The sequence below is a fragment of the Lissotriton helveticus genome, chromosome 11 (genome assembly GCF_964261635.1).
Source record: "Lissotriton helveticus chromosome 11, aLisHel1.1, whole genome shotgun sequence".
NCBI lineage: Eukaryota > Metazoa > Chordata > Amphibia > Caudata > Salamandridae > Lissotriton > Lissotriton helveticus.
Window position 1 is genome coordinate 528,315,310 of NC_136072.1, and position 15,739 is coordinate 528,331,048.

General features: G+C 46.0%; 1 protein-coding gene across 2 annotated transcripts in view; it reads left to right on the forward strand.

Annotated features, from left to right (window-relative positions):
• Nucleotides 1-15,739, forward strand: part of LOC144791492 (ubiquitin carboxyl-terminal hydrolase 47-like) — a 340,820-nt gene that overhangs the window by 69,456 nt on the left and 255,625 nt on the right. Inside the window, exon 1 of one of the 2 annotated variants that reach the window (XM_078666188.1) lies at nucleotides 718-880. The exons of the other annotated variant lie outside the window; for it this stretch is intronic. Coding sequence (XP_078522314.1) covers nucleotides 871-880 — 10 coding nt within the window. The 5' untranslated portion in view covers nucleotides 718-870. Of the gene's footprint in view, nucleotides 1-717; nucleotides 881-15,739 lie in introns of those variants that run through there. 2 annotated transcript variants of the gene reach the window in all.

Here is a 15,739-nt window from a genome sequence, read left to right on the forward strand (position 1 = left end):
TTGTGAATGCATTTGTGGTCCCAAACCATTGAACTGAAACTGACACACCCAACTTTGGTTGGTATCTGATTTGAAGTGGAACCAAAACTTATAAAACATCTGCCACTTTGATGAATGGATGTTTACTGATTGTAAATAGTTTTTTAGAGGCACAGTAGTTGCTCTTTAAAATGTGGAGAGATCTCCATTATCGATAGGCATCATCAATAAATAGTTCCATAGGTTGAGCGAGCCCATCGTATGTAACAAAAGCCCACCTACAAAATTCATATTTTAAATTACAGACCTCTTAATTCGCCCCGGGCTATATACTATGTATGGGTAGCTAATCCCATATTTTTACTTTCCATAACGTTGATCCCAACGTTTTAGAACGGGACAAACTGTAGATTAGAAGTCACAAAATGAAGAGCTAAAACGCGAATTGCACAAAACACGCATGGACCGCGGAAACGTGAGAGCTCTTCAGTGTTTGTGAAACGTAGGCTGGCATATTAATAAAATGTTACATATTATTAAAATGTTACTATTATTACATTCTCCTCACCGGCGCAGCACCTGCGCAACACGCATTGGCACACTGAAAGAAAACAGAAAGTAGCTTTATGAAAGTGACGTATTTGCTTCAACAACCATGTGTGCTTTGTAGCGATTGGCTGCTCCTCGGACAGCCTCCTCCTCCTCCTAACAACAACAGACAAACCGCCGAGTTAACTTGAAATGGCTGCTTCCCTTGTTATGGGTGGGCGTTATAGCAACAAGGTGCAACGCCGAGGACGCAATAACAGATTTTGAGGGGAGAGTCGAAGTGAACGCAGAGAAGAAAGCGTCAGCAGGACGGGAAGCTGTTTCTGTTGCTGGTCGGATAGGATGACAATGAGTACGTTGGGGGAGATGTCAGTGAGTGCGAGACATAGCTAAAATGAACAAAATACTCTGTAACAATTTTGTTGAACTTTCATTACAGATGATTTCATATGAGATATAATCCAAACACCTTGCACGAAAGATGCAAATAATTTGACGAGTAATGCATTGATCTGATAGGAAAGCTCAGTTATTTAATACAATCACTTCAGGTGTATGTATATAGTGCTATGAAGTTCCAGGTTGTGACCAGAAGCACTGAGATTAGCCAACTGCACACATTTGTTCTGGAGAGAAGGCTTGTTTCTTCTTCTTTATATCTGTTTCCATTCTGTCACTTCACTGTGCCTGAGACCCTCTTGTCTCCCTAAGCTCGACATTATCAAGAACAGCTGTTTCTTTAACAAGAAACACGGGAGCTGTGTTTCAGTGAAACTGGGAAATCACGGGATCGCCCGCCCTCACTTTGACTTTATTGCTGTTAGTGCAGCACTTGCATGGTGTATGGCATCATGGCCTGATTGGCAGTCAAGGGATCACAGCAGTGAAATTGCTCAACTCCTTCTGTTTTGCTGTATCTCTCTGTCAGTCTCTGCTTTATATTGTCCTTTAAGATGGTCTTAATACTAAGCTCTCAAGTTTAACAATTCTATGTGTGAGTAGATCATGTTTCAAATGTATTTTATATGAAATTTGAGACATCAGTCCTGGTTAATAATTGGATAAACACAACTAAAAATCGCAGCATGCAACACAACTGGACTAGAGGATCCACTTGCACAGGGAAATGGAAAATTAAAAGGTCTGTTAATAAAACTCAAACAACCTTGTATACTTTGCATTATGTATTCAAGTTCCTTTTGATCACGAACCCCAAATGTGGCAACTGACATGGTTCTTCCTTGTATAACACAATATTGGCACTCTTGAAACCATCACCTGGTAAAGAGCCTATAGCTCATTGTGGACACATGGTAAGCTGGACATCCATTCATAGGGTAAGTTTCCAGCACTCTGTGAAGGCTCTGCATAATTATAAAAAAGTTGTAAATTGAGGTATATCCATTATGCAATTTGATAATATTCACTTTACTGAAGTCCCAAGGATGGAAGGCTGAATTAGGCTTATGTGCTTTGAGTGTAGTTCTCATTGACCTTTTCTCCTGCTCTTAGATTGTGAAATGTATGCATAGGTATTCTGTGCATGAATACTTACTTTGATAGAATGAGCCCCGGCTAGTTGCGCTTCACCATGGAAATTGTCCATCAGAGGGGGCAAGAATTTTAACAGTGATGAAGTGTTAACTTTCTATTACCATTCTGACTGGTGTAATAGACACCGTTCTGGAACAGCTTCAAGCACTTTTCGACAGACCTGCAAAAATGTTAATGAAATTATGTTGGCTCTTTGTAGCATTGCTGCTTTACTTTCAGGCGCTTAGTACTATCGGAGGCCCCCTTTTCAGCAGGGCCACTTCACTTTTAGTGAGGTAGTTCCCGCGGTTGCATGTCAGGATACTGTAGACCGAAATATTGACTGACATAAATATAGTGTCCTAAATATTGTTTACTAACATATTTTCCCATTGGCTGTAGATTTCTCAGCACATCCACCATGATTCAGTTAGATGTTTTGAAGAGGGCTAACATGATTATTATCCCATAATACACTTATTAGTGCATTCCTTCTCTTTTTGCAAAACATAACAAGGACCTCTATGGTCTGCTATTCTTTTTAATGAGGTTATAAAATTATAGCTGTACATTGTAGCAATATTTTCACTGGTACAGTACCAACAATTCTCAGGTGGCAGAGGTGGCGGTGATCCTTTCAATGGGACGGTACAGCAATTGTTAGCAGGGTTGTGCTATATGGGATAAAGTATCCTTTACCATACATTATAAGGATATTGGTAATCCTTGGCAAAATAGAAGAAAAAGCATTTGCAAGTCAATAGGTCTTGCATTTGCAAGAGTTTAAGCTGTTGCCAATGTAAATGACAATGCCTTTTATTCATCTGCTTTCAAAATTAACACATAAATAAAAGGCATTGTGATTTACAATGCCAATAGCTCAAACTCTTGTAAATGCGAGACCTATTTAATTTAAAAGAGGCTGCCGCCATTGTCCCGGGCTGGTTGGAAAGTGAAAGTGCTCATGGTGTGCTGAATGTTGCAGGAAAGCATGTTGTGCCTGCAATAAGAGAAACTCACTAAAGAAAATAGTGCTTACAGACTAAATAAGATGTGCTGTGTAACAACAGAAGTAAAAGGGCCAGTCCTCATGGGAGGTTACAAATGGAGACAAGGTGGTACTAAGGATGGATTAGTAAGCCTATTAACGAATCAGAAGCCAGCATTTACAAAGGACAATGACCCAAGTCAATGAAAAATATGGGCGGAGAGTGGGCGGAGCTTCAAGTCCGAACTTGAATACAGCGTGCCTCATAGAGCAGCACATGCACTGCCCAGGCTCGATCTAAAAAAGCTTAGAGCGGAGTTTCTTTATAAGGTCATGTAAGCTTTAGGTGACATGCAATATCCTTTCACGGTACAGCTGAAGGTATTTCATGTCTTATTATACATGATCACAACATCACCTTTCCCACAATCTGTTTAAATCCTTGGTGTCTTGCTATGTCATCTGAAAGAGAGGCTATGTTTGCAGACATGAAGAATAAAATAATCTGTAGTTAGATATTATACACACCAAAAAGCAGTTAGTAATTTGTTGCAAACAGACATTTGAATTAGTTTATTGTAAGTCAGCTTAAAAATTATGTAGCTCAGAATATGTAGCAATATGCAGAGATTCTATCTTTACTGTGATTACCTATATGATAGAATAACTAAACACAAATGCTATAAATATCTCTGTGTTGTTAATCACTGTTTGTTTTAGAAAAACAGATGCGAAGAATGAAAAGATGTTTTTCCTTTTTAGGTCTCGCCTATGCAGCGCGCATGCGCTGCATAGGCAAAATGACCTATTGCTATCGCTTAGGCTTTTCAGCCAAACACTTGCACACGTTCCATTGCTTTCAATGGCAGCGCGTGCACGTGAGGCCCTTCACTTGCGGGAGCGAGCGCCGCCATATGGTAGCAATTATCGCTCCCGCAAGTGAATCACGCAGCCCCCCTCCTCCCCCCTGCTGCCACACACGCCTCCCCTTTCTGCCGCGCGTGTTAATGTGCTTACTTCCAACCATCACAGGACTGCGTGGCATTTCGCTTCAGTGACACCTAATGACGCATGGCCTGTCTGGCCCCGTGACAAGAACGTGCAGCTGGCTGTTAATTACCACTCGCGCTCTGGTCGTTGCTATTGAAGCCATTTGGCAAAGCCTGAGTCAGCATTTTCTTTCTGTCCTTCACCCTTGCCTGCATGCTGACGGACAGGCGCGTGCCGAGTGACCACAGAGCATGTCTTACCTATCTATGCCTGTCACGCGCTACACATTGAACAGCAGCAGCGCGAGGGCTGATTGCACCAATAGCCTCTGTGCGATGGCTCTATTGATTTTTTTAGCAGTGCTTGAATTGTGGTGTTTTGAGTCGTCTTTGAAACTGAGTGCTCAGAAAAAATCTTGGTATGATCATTGGCATGTCTAGGCGTAATTTTAAGGGGGCTCTCTTTGTTACATTTGCACTTTTTTTCTCCTCATATCCTTCTGAAACACTTAGTCTACCTATCTCACACCTCATCTCTTTCCTCTTCAGAACTCTCACACTCTGTCTTGGAGGTGCTTCCTTGCATCACCTTCAGTTCACCCCTCCTTATGCACCCGCTCGCTTGTATGCACTGCGCTGCATTGTCCCTATCACCCTGTCAATATTTTGACAGTTTTGTATCTTCTTCACACACATATACATGTGATCATAATTACAATCGACACTATGGAGGCTATTGTTATGTCACAGGAGAAGTGCAAGCATTTCCAAACGGATCTGCTGCAAATTCTACACAACGCAACTCAAAATCCGCAACCGAACCCAGCGCGAGAGCAGGGTCAGCTTTTAGTTTCTTTTCAAGACACTCTCTTCCATTTTGCCAAAAGCAATGCACGCCCTCGGATTCAAAGTTGCTTATGCGTGTTTGCATTGCGCCAGGGTTGCAGAGCAGCCTTCCGTCCCCGTAAGGTGCCTTCTTACCATCTCGCTGTTTATTTTTGCTGGCTCCTTTTTTCTGCCTGGTTCTGTTTTTCTACGAGGGGCTTTCCCCCCCCCAGTCCTCATCTCAAGAGGCCCTAACCTCTGACAGGCTGCCGGCTTGCTGGCTTCAAGCCTGTCCCTGCAGCTCGTCTCCCTGTCAGTCCGTGTTTCTTTCGCCCCATGTTTGCTCTGCAAGCCTGCGCCCTGCCTCCCAGGACCGCCACCGCTCTCTGTTTCCAACACCAGATGGGAGCCTGTCCTCGTGAAGCCCGGTCGGGAGGGCGAATCCCTCGCCTCAATTTGTGTTCTTGTGCCTCCTGCTTGCAGCCTTCTCAGGCTGCCTGTGCTGCGATCACCTCTCTTCTCGCTGCTGTGTATCCCAGCCCCTCTCCTTGCACTCCTGTACCCAGAAAAACAACTGTAACTTCCACACTGGTGCCATCCGATGCCCAGTTTGCTACAGATGAATGCCCTGTTTCCTTAGTTTGGAAGTTTGGGCATTTCTTTGCATTCTAACTCTTGCATGCAGTCTCCCACACAGGCGCTCCTGCCTCTCTGCATGCACTCGGCGATCTCGCTTCACAGGACAGCCCTTATAACTCCTGTTTTGCCCACTACCCTGGTCTTGTTTACCATGTTTTTGGCTGCCTTTTATTAGCCCCTACCAGACTTCCGCACCACGCGTTCCTGCATGCACAGCTATCCTCCTGTATGCTTATTCTTTCCACATAGGCACTTTCTCGTTACTGTACTCTTCTAGTGTAAAGTTAGTTTTCCGTTTGTGCTCCTTTTGCTAAGAACTGTGCATACCAAACTTAACAATCATCTTACTGCCTGATGTGCCCCTGGCATGCCTTGATGCCCCACCCCCTCGCAGCTTTTAATTCTCACATTTTAATCGCCTTGGTTCACATTCGCAAAGAAGACTGTTTTAGTTGTGGGTTTTGCAGTTTGTATTTTCTTTGTGTGGCCTAGAAGTATGTATGAGGCACACATTATTGGCACGTCTCATATCCGCTGAAACAGTGAAATACACTATGGTTGGATGCAAGCTTTTCCACGTTATGCCTATCACTACGGTGTGTGATATTTGGGAGATGTGATGCAGTGACTCATTTTTTTGTATCACACGTCCAACTTTGAAGGTGTAATGTTATTTCAAAGGGGTTTGAGGTGAAATGGTCGCCGCTTTCTCTCTCCCCCTCTCTTTCTCTCTCTCTCCCTATCCCTCTCTCTTTCTCATTCTTTCCCTTTCTCTCCGGGCCTCACGCACTACGGAGGCTATTGTTACGTCACAGGAGAAGTGCTTCCCATCACTTCAGAGCTCAGATGGGCGCTTAGCTTCATAATGTGTCCATTAATGTGCATGTTTCGATGTATTTTAGAGCATGGGGTCACACAAAAAAATAGCAGTTAGCTTACATCTTATTTCTCAGCCTGATACCTTGTGTTATTCAGTTTTTGTGCATACAAAAGATAAAAAAACACTTCAGAAGTCACTCACCTACCGTACGTACAGTCGGAAAAAAGCATGCTTTAGTACGTCACAGTCCGGCAGCCTATGAAACAATGTACAGGATTATGTTCTTTTGTTTGCAACCCACTTGGTTCTGGGCGCTTGAGAGGGTTCCCTACTACAGCTAGAGAGTTGTGCTAACGAATTATTCCTGGCTTGAGGATGCAGGAGGAAAATGCATTTGCAGTATAATAGCAGAGGGTGGGTGATTTATCAATGCAACTGCAATACCGTAAAAAATAAATTAACCAATTCAACAGTAAAACGATAGCAAATAAATTAATTACAGAAGTTACCGTCGTGGCTAGTGCAGAACTACGTTTGAAGGAATTGTGAGGGAGCATGTTGTTGAGTAGTTTGAAGTGGCTTGCTGAAGGGTGGCATACCCTGTTAGTCCAGCTGTTGTTAAGTGGGAGACTTGCTAGTGTTGTACAAGACTTGTTAAACCCATTAAACATAACATAAATAAAAAGCTTATTTACATAGGTACCCAGTGGTAAAATGTGTGTGCAAAATGTAGTCTTGTTAACGGGAAAAAGGCTGGCTGTTTCAAGCTGCAAGCATATGGTGGCATGGCCTCTAACTGAAACAAGTCTTGGCGTAGCCAATAGGTCTCGCATTTGGGACCTTATAAGTGTTTAGCCATGCAACAGTTGATGTTGTTGCACCGAGGATATTGTGCTGCATAACTAAATACTTAAGGTCCCAAAAGCGAGACCTATTGGCTATGCCAATGCTTGTTATTACTGAAACTGCAGCAGTAAACATTCTCTCCTACCTTCCTTTAACCATGGCTGCGAGCTACAGCGGGAGGCTCTATAATATCAGAGCTCGACTGTAATAACTTATTACATGTGACTAGCGATGTCATTGCTTACCTGTAAACAAGGAAATTAGTAACCTTTATACTGGGATTGCAGGCTCCGGTGTATTATACCTTCACAAGACAGCACTGACACTTATACGCAAGTATACTATACTTTTATTTGGAGAGCAGTGCGCTTCTCAGGTGGATTTACTTATAATAAAACTATATCAATACTGGTTTACAAGATAGGTATATTTGCGACAGACCATTTTGCAGTTGCTCAGTAGTGCTAAAATAATTAATTGTAAATTACTAGCATTTTTCAGTACTTGTATTATGATTTTAAATGTTACAGCACAATACCTATCAGTAGGCGTTTTGTGCTTTAAGACAGACAATTGTTGTATCTGCCCTTTACAGCATCATTGCTAGGTTTATAAGAAGACAGTGTAATCCTTGCACGGTGTGGAAAGTTTGGCTTTCACTGTTTCATCCCTAGTGGACTCTTAATCTTTGCACCCACTATAGATTAATGTACATGGTTTCTGATTATGTGGTGCTCATCCTACATTCTTTGTAGGACGCCAGAAAAATGTCAGCGTAGATGTTCAAATCTCTTATTGTCTGGGAATATAAACATTAAGGATGGCACAATCTCTGATTAAGACCCTGTTACCAACCAGTAGCACCCCTTTCCTTGTAGTAGGGGTTCGAGTTAGTTTTGTCAGGTGAGTTATTTGATTTAGGTATGCTCTTAAAGGTGGGTTAGTGGCATCCTATATGATGGAATAAGCAGCAGATTTTAGGTTCACATAGGGCTAGATTACATGCGTAGACAAAGCCCCATTGCAACAGAATGTACCTTTATTTTTTTAATTGTGTTTGAACATTGCCAGGGGTAGAACTCTACTCTCCAGAGCTGAAAGGCCTTCTACTTGAGTCATACCTGTCAGAGTCTCTAGTTCCACAATTCTTTTCTGTCTGTCTTTAGGTTGCCTCCTCACTTATATCCCCTTTCACTGCAGTATGAAGATTCCAGGAATATTATTTCCATGTAACCACTTATTCAGTAAGTGGTAATCCTTCACTCTTGGAAGTGGGGGGAAGCCCTGACTTCCAGATCACCACCAGCAAACTTGCAGATTTTACTAGTTGAAGGCCTACACTATGGCCGCTGTTAGCCTTGTTAGTACATGAAAGCACTAACCGGTTGGATACAAAGTTCTAGGTTTAGTTGCTTGATTATCTTTTGCTCTGAGGATGGCATAATTTTGAGAAGTGTGTTAGTATGCGTCTGTGATTATAGTTGGAAGAAGGCTCACAATTTGAGCTTGACTGCAATTTTCTGTATTAAGAACATTTTATCCCATGTGAGTTATATACACTGATTCACGGAGTAAGTTAATTGTATATTTTAGTGAAGAAACATTATCTACACAGGGATCCTGAGATTTCACAAAACCCTGAGTAAAGGAAGAATTTTGTCAGTACATTGTCCATTTAGGATGACCATAGGACGATGTCTAGCATAGTTCTATGTGCTTTAATTGAACTCACGATTACATTACAACCCATAAGCCATACAGAATCCTCCCCAGTGAATAACGGCTGGAAAGTATTGCTAAAACAGCATAATAAATATTCTTGCTCCAATAGCTGGGTGGATGCGGTGTAAAACATATAAGTCTGTAAGGGGCAATTATCCATTGGTGGTCTGGCTACCAAGCAGACAGACAGGGTGATAAACTTTGTGGACCTTTCTCCTATCTTTATCTTTAGCTGTAACTGGGAACTGCATTGGACGCTTTCTAGGGAGAGTGGGGGTGGCTGTAAAGAGGAGTTTGTATCATCAGTTGCCATGTCCATGCTGAATCTAATGCTTGGCTTCAGGTCAGACATAATTTCTAATCTTCCCTTGCAACAACCATCTTTAACTTGGCGATGAGTAGAAGCCACTCTGAGGAAAGAGCATGTTCCTTGTATTAGAAGTTGACAGTGCCAGCCCCTAGCACGTTAGAGCCTATAGAGAAAAAGGTTTTTTAGGGTACAGGGAAATACTAGGCGCACAGCACACGTTAGTGTAGATTTATAGGTGGGTCTGGGTGCAAGTAGGTGAGGGGAAAAAAAGCCCTAAACCCCTCCAAGAGTGTGCGGAGCACACGCAAACAAGGCAAACACAAAAACCAAATGCACTCCAAATACAGTAAAGAGAGAGATGCCTCAATGGACATGAAATGTACAATTGACAGTGATTGAAGCAGAGGAAAGATGGTTGTTGGGTGAATCCTCTTTTATTGCATGAATGGCCAGCCGACACGTGTTTCGTCGTCAAGCGGTAACAATGCTTGCACGACTCATCAGGGCTGTAGCGAAAGAAGGAAGGACCACAGGTCGCTTAGCCGGTGATACTTCCGACCCGGCCCTTGCTCGGGACCAGGCAGTCGAAGGTCAATGGATGTTGCTCCAGATCCAGTGGGAAAATATGGTAAAAAAGAAGCTCAGAGTAAGGAAAACAGTGCTCCAACTTTCTTAGTGCGTGGATGCCACTAATGGTAGCAAGCATTCACCTCTAGATACAGGAGTATCTCAGTGGTTGATTCCGTCTAAGTAGACATTAATCTTGAGGTTGCTCGGTAGTGGCGGGATCCGAGATCGGGACGATGGTCAGCGGGGAGGGTGCTCCCAACAGCAGTTCCGGGTACGACAACCATCTTTCCTCTGCTTCAGCCCCTAGCACGTTCTTCATAGGATTCTCACTGTAGCCCTGTTTATTGGAAACTTGGAAAGAGGTGAACTCAATGGTAGGATGTGGTGACTGAAAGTGGGAATTGATGGTACATGGCAGTAGTATTCAGGTATCCTCTTTTGCATGCACCTGATATTTTATTTTTTTTAAAAACATTTTTATTGGCATATTGCATCATGATAACAAACATCAAGCATGTCAATGTCGAGCTACACACCCATCCCCCCGCCCCCTTATGCACTTTTTCCTTTATTAGATCAAAAACATGGTCCACAGAGTCCAATGGATCAGGTAAGTCTTCAGCCCAAATCCTACTTCCGATCAACCTCAGCCCCCTCATCTCGTTCTGCCCCTTAGGAGCTTGGGAGTTCTCGCCCCCTTGTAACTCATAATCCTCCATCAAGCCCATGATAGCATCTCCATTTACCCCATACCCTGCCAAATTTCTTGGGGCACCCCCTCGCCTTATACGTAACTCTCTCAGCGGCCATGTAGAGGTCCATCCCCCTCCTCCACTCTTCTATTTGTGGTGTGTCTGGTGCCCCCCACTTCCGGGCCACATCTCTCTTGGCTACCACTAAAGCCAGTACCAGGAAGATCAGCAGCGGTCGAGCCAGATCCACATCGTTCGTCATTCCCAGTAGGGTCAGTTTGGGATCTGAGGGTAGTGTGGTCTCTAGCACCTCCCCCAGCTCTGTCAGGACCGCCCCCCAGAAGAGTTGAATATTCGGGCATGTCCATAGAGTATGAAAGAAATCCCCTATAGCATTGCCACACCTCAGACAGCCCGGGTCAGTTATTCTCCCAATCTTGTGCAGTCGTGCTCTATCAAAATAGGTCCTATGAATGACATTAAATTGGATGAACCTTAGGCGCGATTTAACCGCTACCTCCCTGGAATGCATGAGGACCGTGCCCCAATCCACTTCGTCCATTTCACCTACTCTCGCTCCCATGTAGTCCGTAGGTTCCCCAGTTTATCTGGCCTGTTATTCATTATTGATTTGTATGTGAGCGACACTGCCTTGCCGACTATCCTTTCCTGTAGGAGGTGTCCCTCCAGTGGCGCATATTCTGGAAGCGCCTCTGTCAATGCCCTCTCCGCCCTCCATGCATTTCTGAATTGCATGTATTTAAAGTATTGTGTGTGGTGGAGTCCATATTCATTGCGTAGTGAGGGAAACGACTGTAGCATTCCATTCTTCATTACATCCCCCAGAGTCAACATGCCTATATCATCCCAACCTTTAAATCCCTTCAATTTATTGAGTTCCTGCAGCCAGGCGCATTTCCACAGTGGGGTTTGTTTTGTTAATTTACGTTCCCACACTATCGCTCTCGTCACCCTCATCCATATCCCTACAGTAAGCCTCGTTGCAGGCAGCAGTCTAGCCCTACCCTTGCCTCCGTATAGATAATGCAAGTATGTGTGTGTATTCAAAGTGTGTCTTTCTAATGCAAAGGTGGGGTGGGTGGCAGGGGCGTGTATCCATTCATTAATGGCTATCAGGTGCTCTGCCCAGTAATAGGCCTCTAAGTCGGGCAGGGAGATCCCCCCATTATATTGGTGCCTTTGCAACGTCGAGAGCGCCACCCTAGGCTGTTTCCCCATCCAGATAAATGTTCGGAGTTCCGCGTGTATAGTCCCGAACACCCCGCTCTGTAAGGGAAAGTATTCATTCTGGAATGCATATAAAAACCTGGGCAGCGTAATCATTTTAAACATTGCCGCCCGACCGAGGAGCATGAGGGGAAGCAGTTTCCATCGTGCTCCATCATCAGTAAAGTTGCGTAGTATGCGGTGAATGTTCCTTTCAAAGGAGAGCGCCCTGTCAGTCGTAATGAATACCCCGAGATAGGTAAACCCCTCCGTTGTCTTTACCAGACGTTCTGGAAGCACGGACCCCCCCTTCCGTCGTTGGGGATTATATAAGATGGATTTATGCCAGTTGATCTGGTAGCCCACATGGGACCCATACCGCTCTAGTTCTGAGAACAAGGCAGGTATGGTAGTCTCCGGTTCTGTAACAAATAGCAGGACGTCGTCTGCATATAGGGAAAGCTTCTCTGTAGTCATGTCTGACGGTCGCACGCTGAACCCCCTAATGTTCTCGTTCTTGCGGATTGCACATGCCATGACCTCTATGGAGAGGGCGAACAGTAGTGGGGACAGGGGGCATCCCTGTCTGGTATCGGGCCGTATAGGAAAGTCCCTTGACAACTTGCCATTGACTCGGACTCTCGCCCTCGGATCTGTATATAGGAGGCCTACCATCTTTCTAAATTTGGGTCCAAATCTGAAGCGGTCTAGCACCCCCTCCAGAAAGGGCCAGTAAACCGCGTCAAACACCTTCTCGGCATCGAGGGAGAGGAACCAATGCGGATCCCCTTTATTGCATACCTCCATTAGCCAGTTATGGGTTCTCCTCAGATTGTATCTAGTCGCCCTCTCAGGGAGGAATCCCGTCTGATCTAAATAGACCAGTCCTGTAATCACCCGCCGAAGGCGGAGGGCCAATATCGTTGCATAGAGTTTTGCCTCCACATTGAGGAGGGAAATGGGGCGATAGGATGAGCATTCATCTGGGGGCTTGCCTTCTTTAAAGATCGGGATAATCGTAGCCAGCCGGAGGTCTAACGGGAATGTTCCCTCCGACTCAGCATCCACAAACAGACCCAATAAATGACGGGTTAAGAGATCCGCCATTTTCTTAAAGAATTCCGCCAGGAAACCATTGGGGCCAGACGCCTTACCTGCCCTGAGTTTAGCCAGTGCCTCTCTGAGTTCTTCCTCTGTTATGTCTGCCTCCAAGTCCTGTCTATCTGTGTCATCTAGGGCCGGCAGAACTATATGCGCCATGTATTGCAGGGCGTCTTCCTTCGTCCCCAGTGCTCTTGCCTCGTAAAAGGCCCCATAATAGTCTGCAAAGGCGTTAGCTATCTGGTCATCCGTTTGGGCCCAGTTTCCCCCACCATCTCTCACCCTCTCCACCCACCGTGCATCTCTCTCTTTCTTCCTCAGCCATGCCAAGAGCCTCCCGGACTTATTCCCCACATCGTATAATCGGTGTAGGGTCGCCAGAGCCTTTGCTTTCGCCTCATTCGTTACTAAATGCTTATACTGGACCCGTGCGTCCGATAGTTGGTGACTAATTCCAAGTTCTCTAGTAGTCAGGTGCTCCTGCTCTAAGGCCAGAATCTGGGCCTCTAAGGTCATTACCTCTGCATGTACTTTTGTTCTTATCTTCCGCCAATCGATTATGTGCCCTGTCTCGCATTACCACTTTCAGCGTCTCCCATAATGTCACCCTGGAGGCCACCGTCCCTTCATTTTCGGCTACATAGACCTTCAGGTAAGCCCGCAAGCCTCTTAGTATGTCCGCATTTTGGAGGTCCCAGGCCGTCAATCCCAATACCGCAGGTCGGTTTACATTCTTTCCTCCCACCTTGAGCAGCAGTGGTGAGTGGTCCGAGATACCTCGAGCCCGATATTCTGCCACGTCAGTGATGCACAGCGCCTGCCTAGCCATAAAGATATAGTCAAGGCGGGAGTACACTTCATGCACCCCCGAGAAGAAGGAGTATTCCCTACCTTCTGGGTGTAGCCAACTCCCAGTATCCACCAGGCCTACTGTTCCCATAGTGGCTGCCAGCAAAGTCGGACCAGGCGGCCTATCCCTGTCTCCTGTCCTGTCCGCCCTCAAGTCCATTACGTCATTGAAGTCCCCTCCCAGGACTTGGATTGTGTCAGACGTGTTGAGGAGTATGTCGACAAGCCCCCTAAGCGTGGCTGCCTGTAGTTTGGGTGGGGCATATGCTGATATGAACGTGTATTCCTTCCTCTTCCAGTGTCCCCGTACCCCCACGTATGTCCCCTGCGGGTCTATCCAGGTCTGCGCTATATGTATAGGGGGGACCTTTTTTAATCATGATTGCCACTCCTCTTGAACCAGATGTGAATCCTGCATCTGTTCCTGTGTCCCTCTCGTCGGTGGGGAAGGGGAGAGGCGGGTGTGGCCGCCCCCTCAGATGGCTCAGCTATCGCCCCGTAATGGCCAATGCTGGGTGGCGGTGTCCGGATATACTGCCGGTTTGTCCCTGGTGCACCCGTTGTTAGCAGCCTTCCCCCCCTGTGGTGCCAGGGTTCCATGTAGTGGTGGTGGGGGTGTGTGGGCGCATCCGTCCTGCGGTGTGCCCTTCAGCTCTTGATCTCCACAAAGGCAGTCTCCTTATAAGCTTATCGCCAATCAGGCCCTCAGGAGCAGGCCGCCCAATATGGGGCCTGCCCCGGGATGGTGGGGCGGGAGGGACAACTCATTGGGACCCCCGCAGGCCTCCCGGCTGGATCTCACCTCCCGAGGTCTCGCCTCAGCAGTCCCTGATACTCCGTCCTTCTGGCTCCCGCAGGATAGGTCCGAGCGGGGCAGCGGGCCTCCGAGCCCTGTAGCCCCGCAGGTAGCAACACCCCCGTCCCGGCTCTCTGCTGCGCCTCGCCGCACCCGGAGCTGGCTCTCAGCAGTGGTCTTCGCTTCGACCTCAGGGGCCCCGCCCGACGGGGCGCGGGACCGTAGATGGTGTCCTGGGGTGGGGGGGTGGGGGTCGGCAGCCAGTTACAGGATTCCGGACGACCGCAGCGCCCCTCGGCGATCCCGCCGGCCTCCCGAGCCTGCCGGGCTGATCTCCTCATTTCTGGTCTCAGGGCTCCGCCATCTTGCAGATCAGGCCGCGTTCTCCACGGTCCAGCGCGGCGCGTCGTCTCCCTCTCACCTCCGCTGCATTCAGGTTGCCGGTGGTTCCCCCAGCCTCACAGGACTTATGGCATGTCCCGGATCGCCTCTACGGGGTCTGCGGACTGGTTTTGAATGTCGGATTAGGGCGAGCTCGGCGGAGCTCACGAGAGGCACAACCTATTCAGCCACGTTGCTGGCCACGCCCCCCTGCACCTGACATTTTTGTGAGTTCAATTGTGAAGCTCTGTCTCTAACTGTAAACAGCTACAATTGCAAAAATGGTTGTTGGGAGTAAGAGAGCAGGTACGAGCTGTAGCTTTCTTATCAAGTGTCACCAATACCATATTGTAGGAAAGTGAAGTCTTATATAGTGATGCTGGTTAGACTTCACTATACAATACTCTCACAATTTTCCAAAGATGGTCCTTGAATTCACAATATTAATTCCTTAGCTCAGTTCTGGTAGAGTGGCAAAGAGCAGTCAGGCTTTACTAGGAGAACATGTGTTAAGCATTTCAGAGTACCAATATGGATGATAAGTATTTGACAAGATTCAAAAGAAATCCTGCACCACTTTATGAAAATAAAGTAGATTTTTATGTACATTTAGACAACAAATCTGTTGTACTTGAATGGGTGTATGGTGGAATTTACTGTAAAAACTTGGAGTGAAGGACTAGGACTGCCTGCATTCCATGTTCCTGATGACCTGCAAGTGTTCCAGTGAAGTCAGTTACTTGTGTGCTGGCTAAATGATAGCTGTGCTCTTGTAGGAAGCAACCTTGGACAAAATAAGTACTTTACCTCACCCTGTTTGCTGTGCCATCATTCGGGGTTACAAGTTACAAGAAAAAAGAAGTAAATTGGATAAGTATAACTGAAGTAATAGATTGTAGAAGCAAAATTAAATTAGTGCAAAA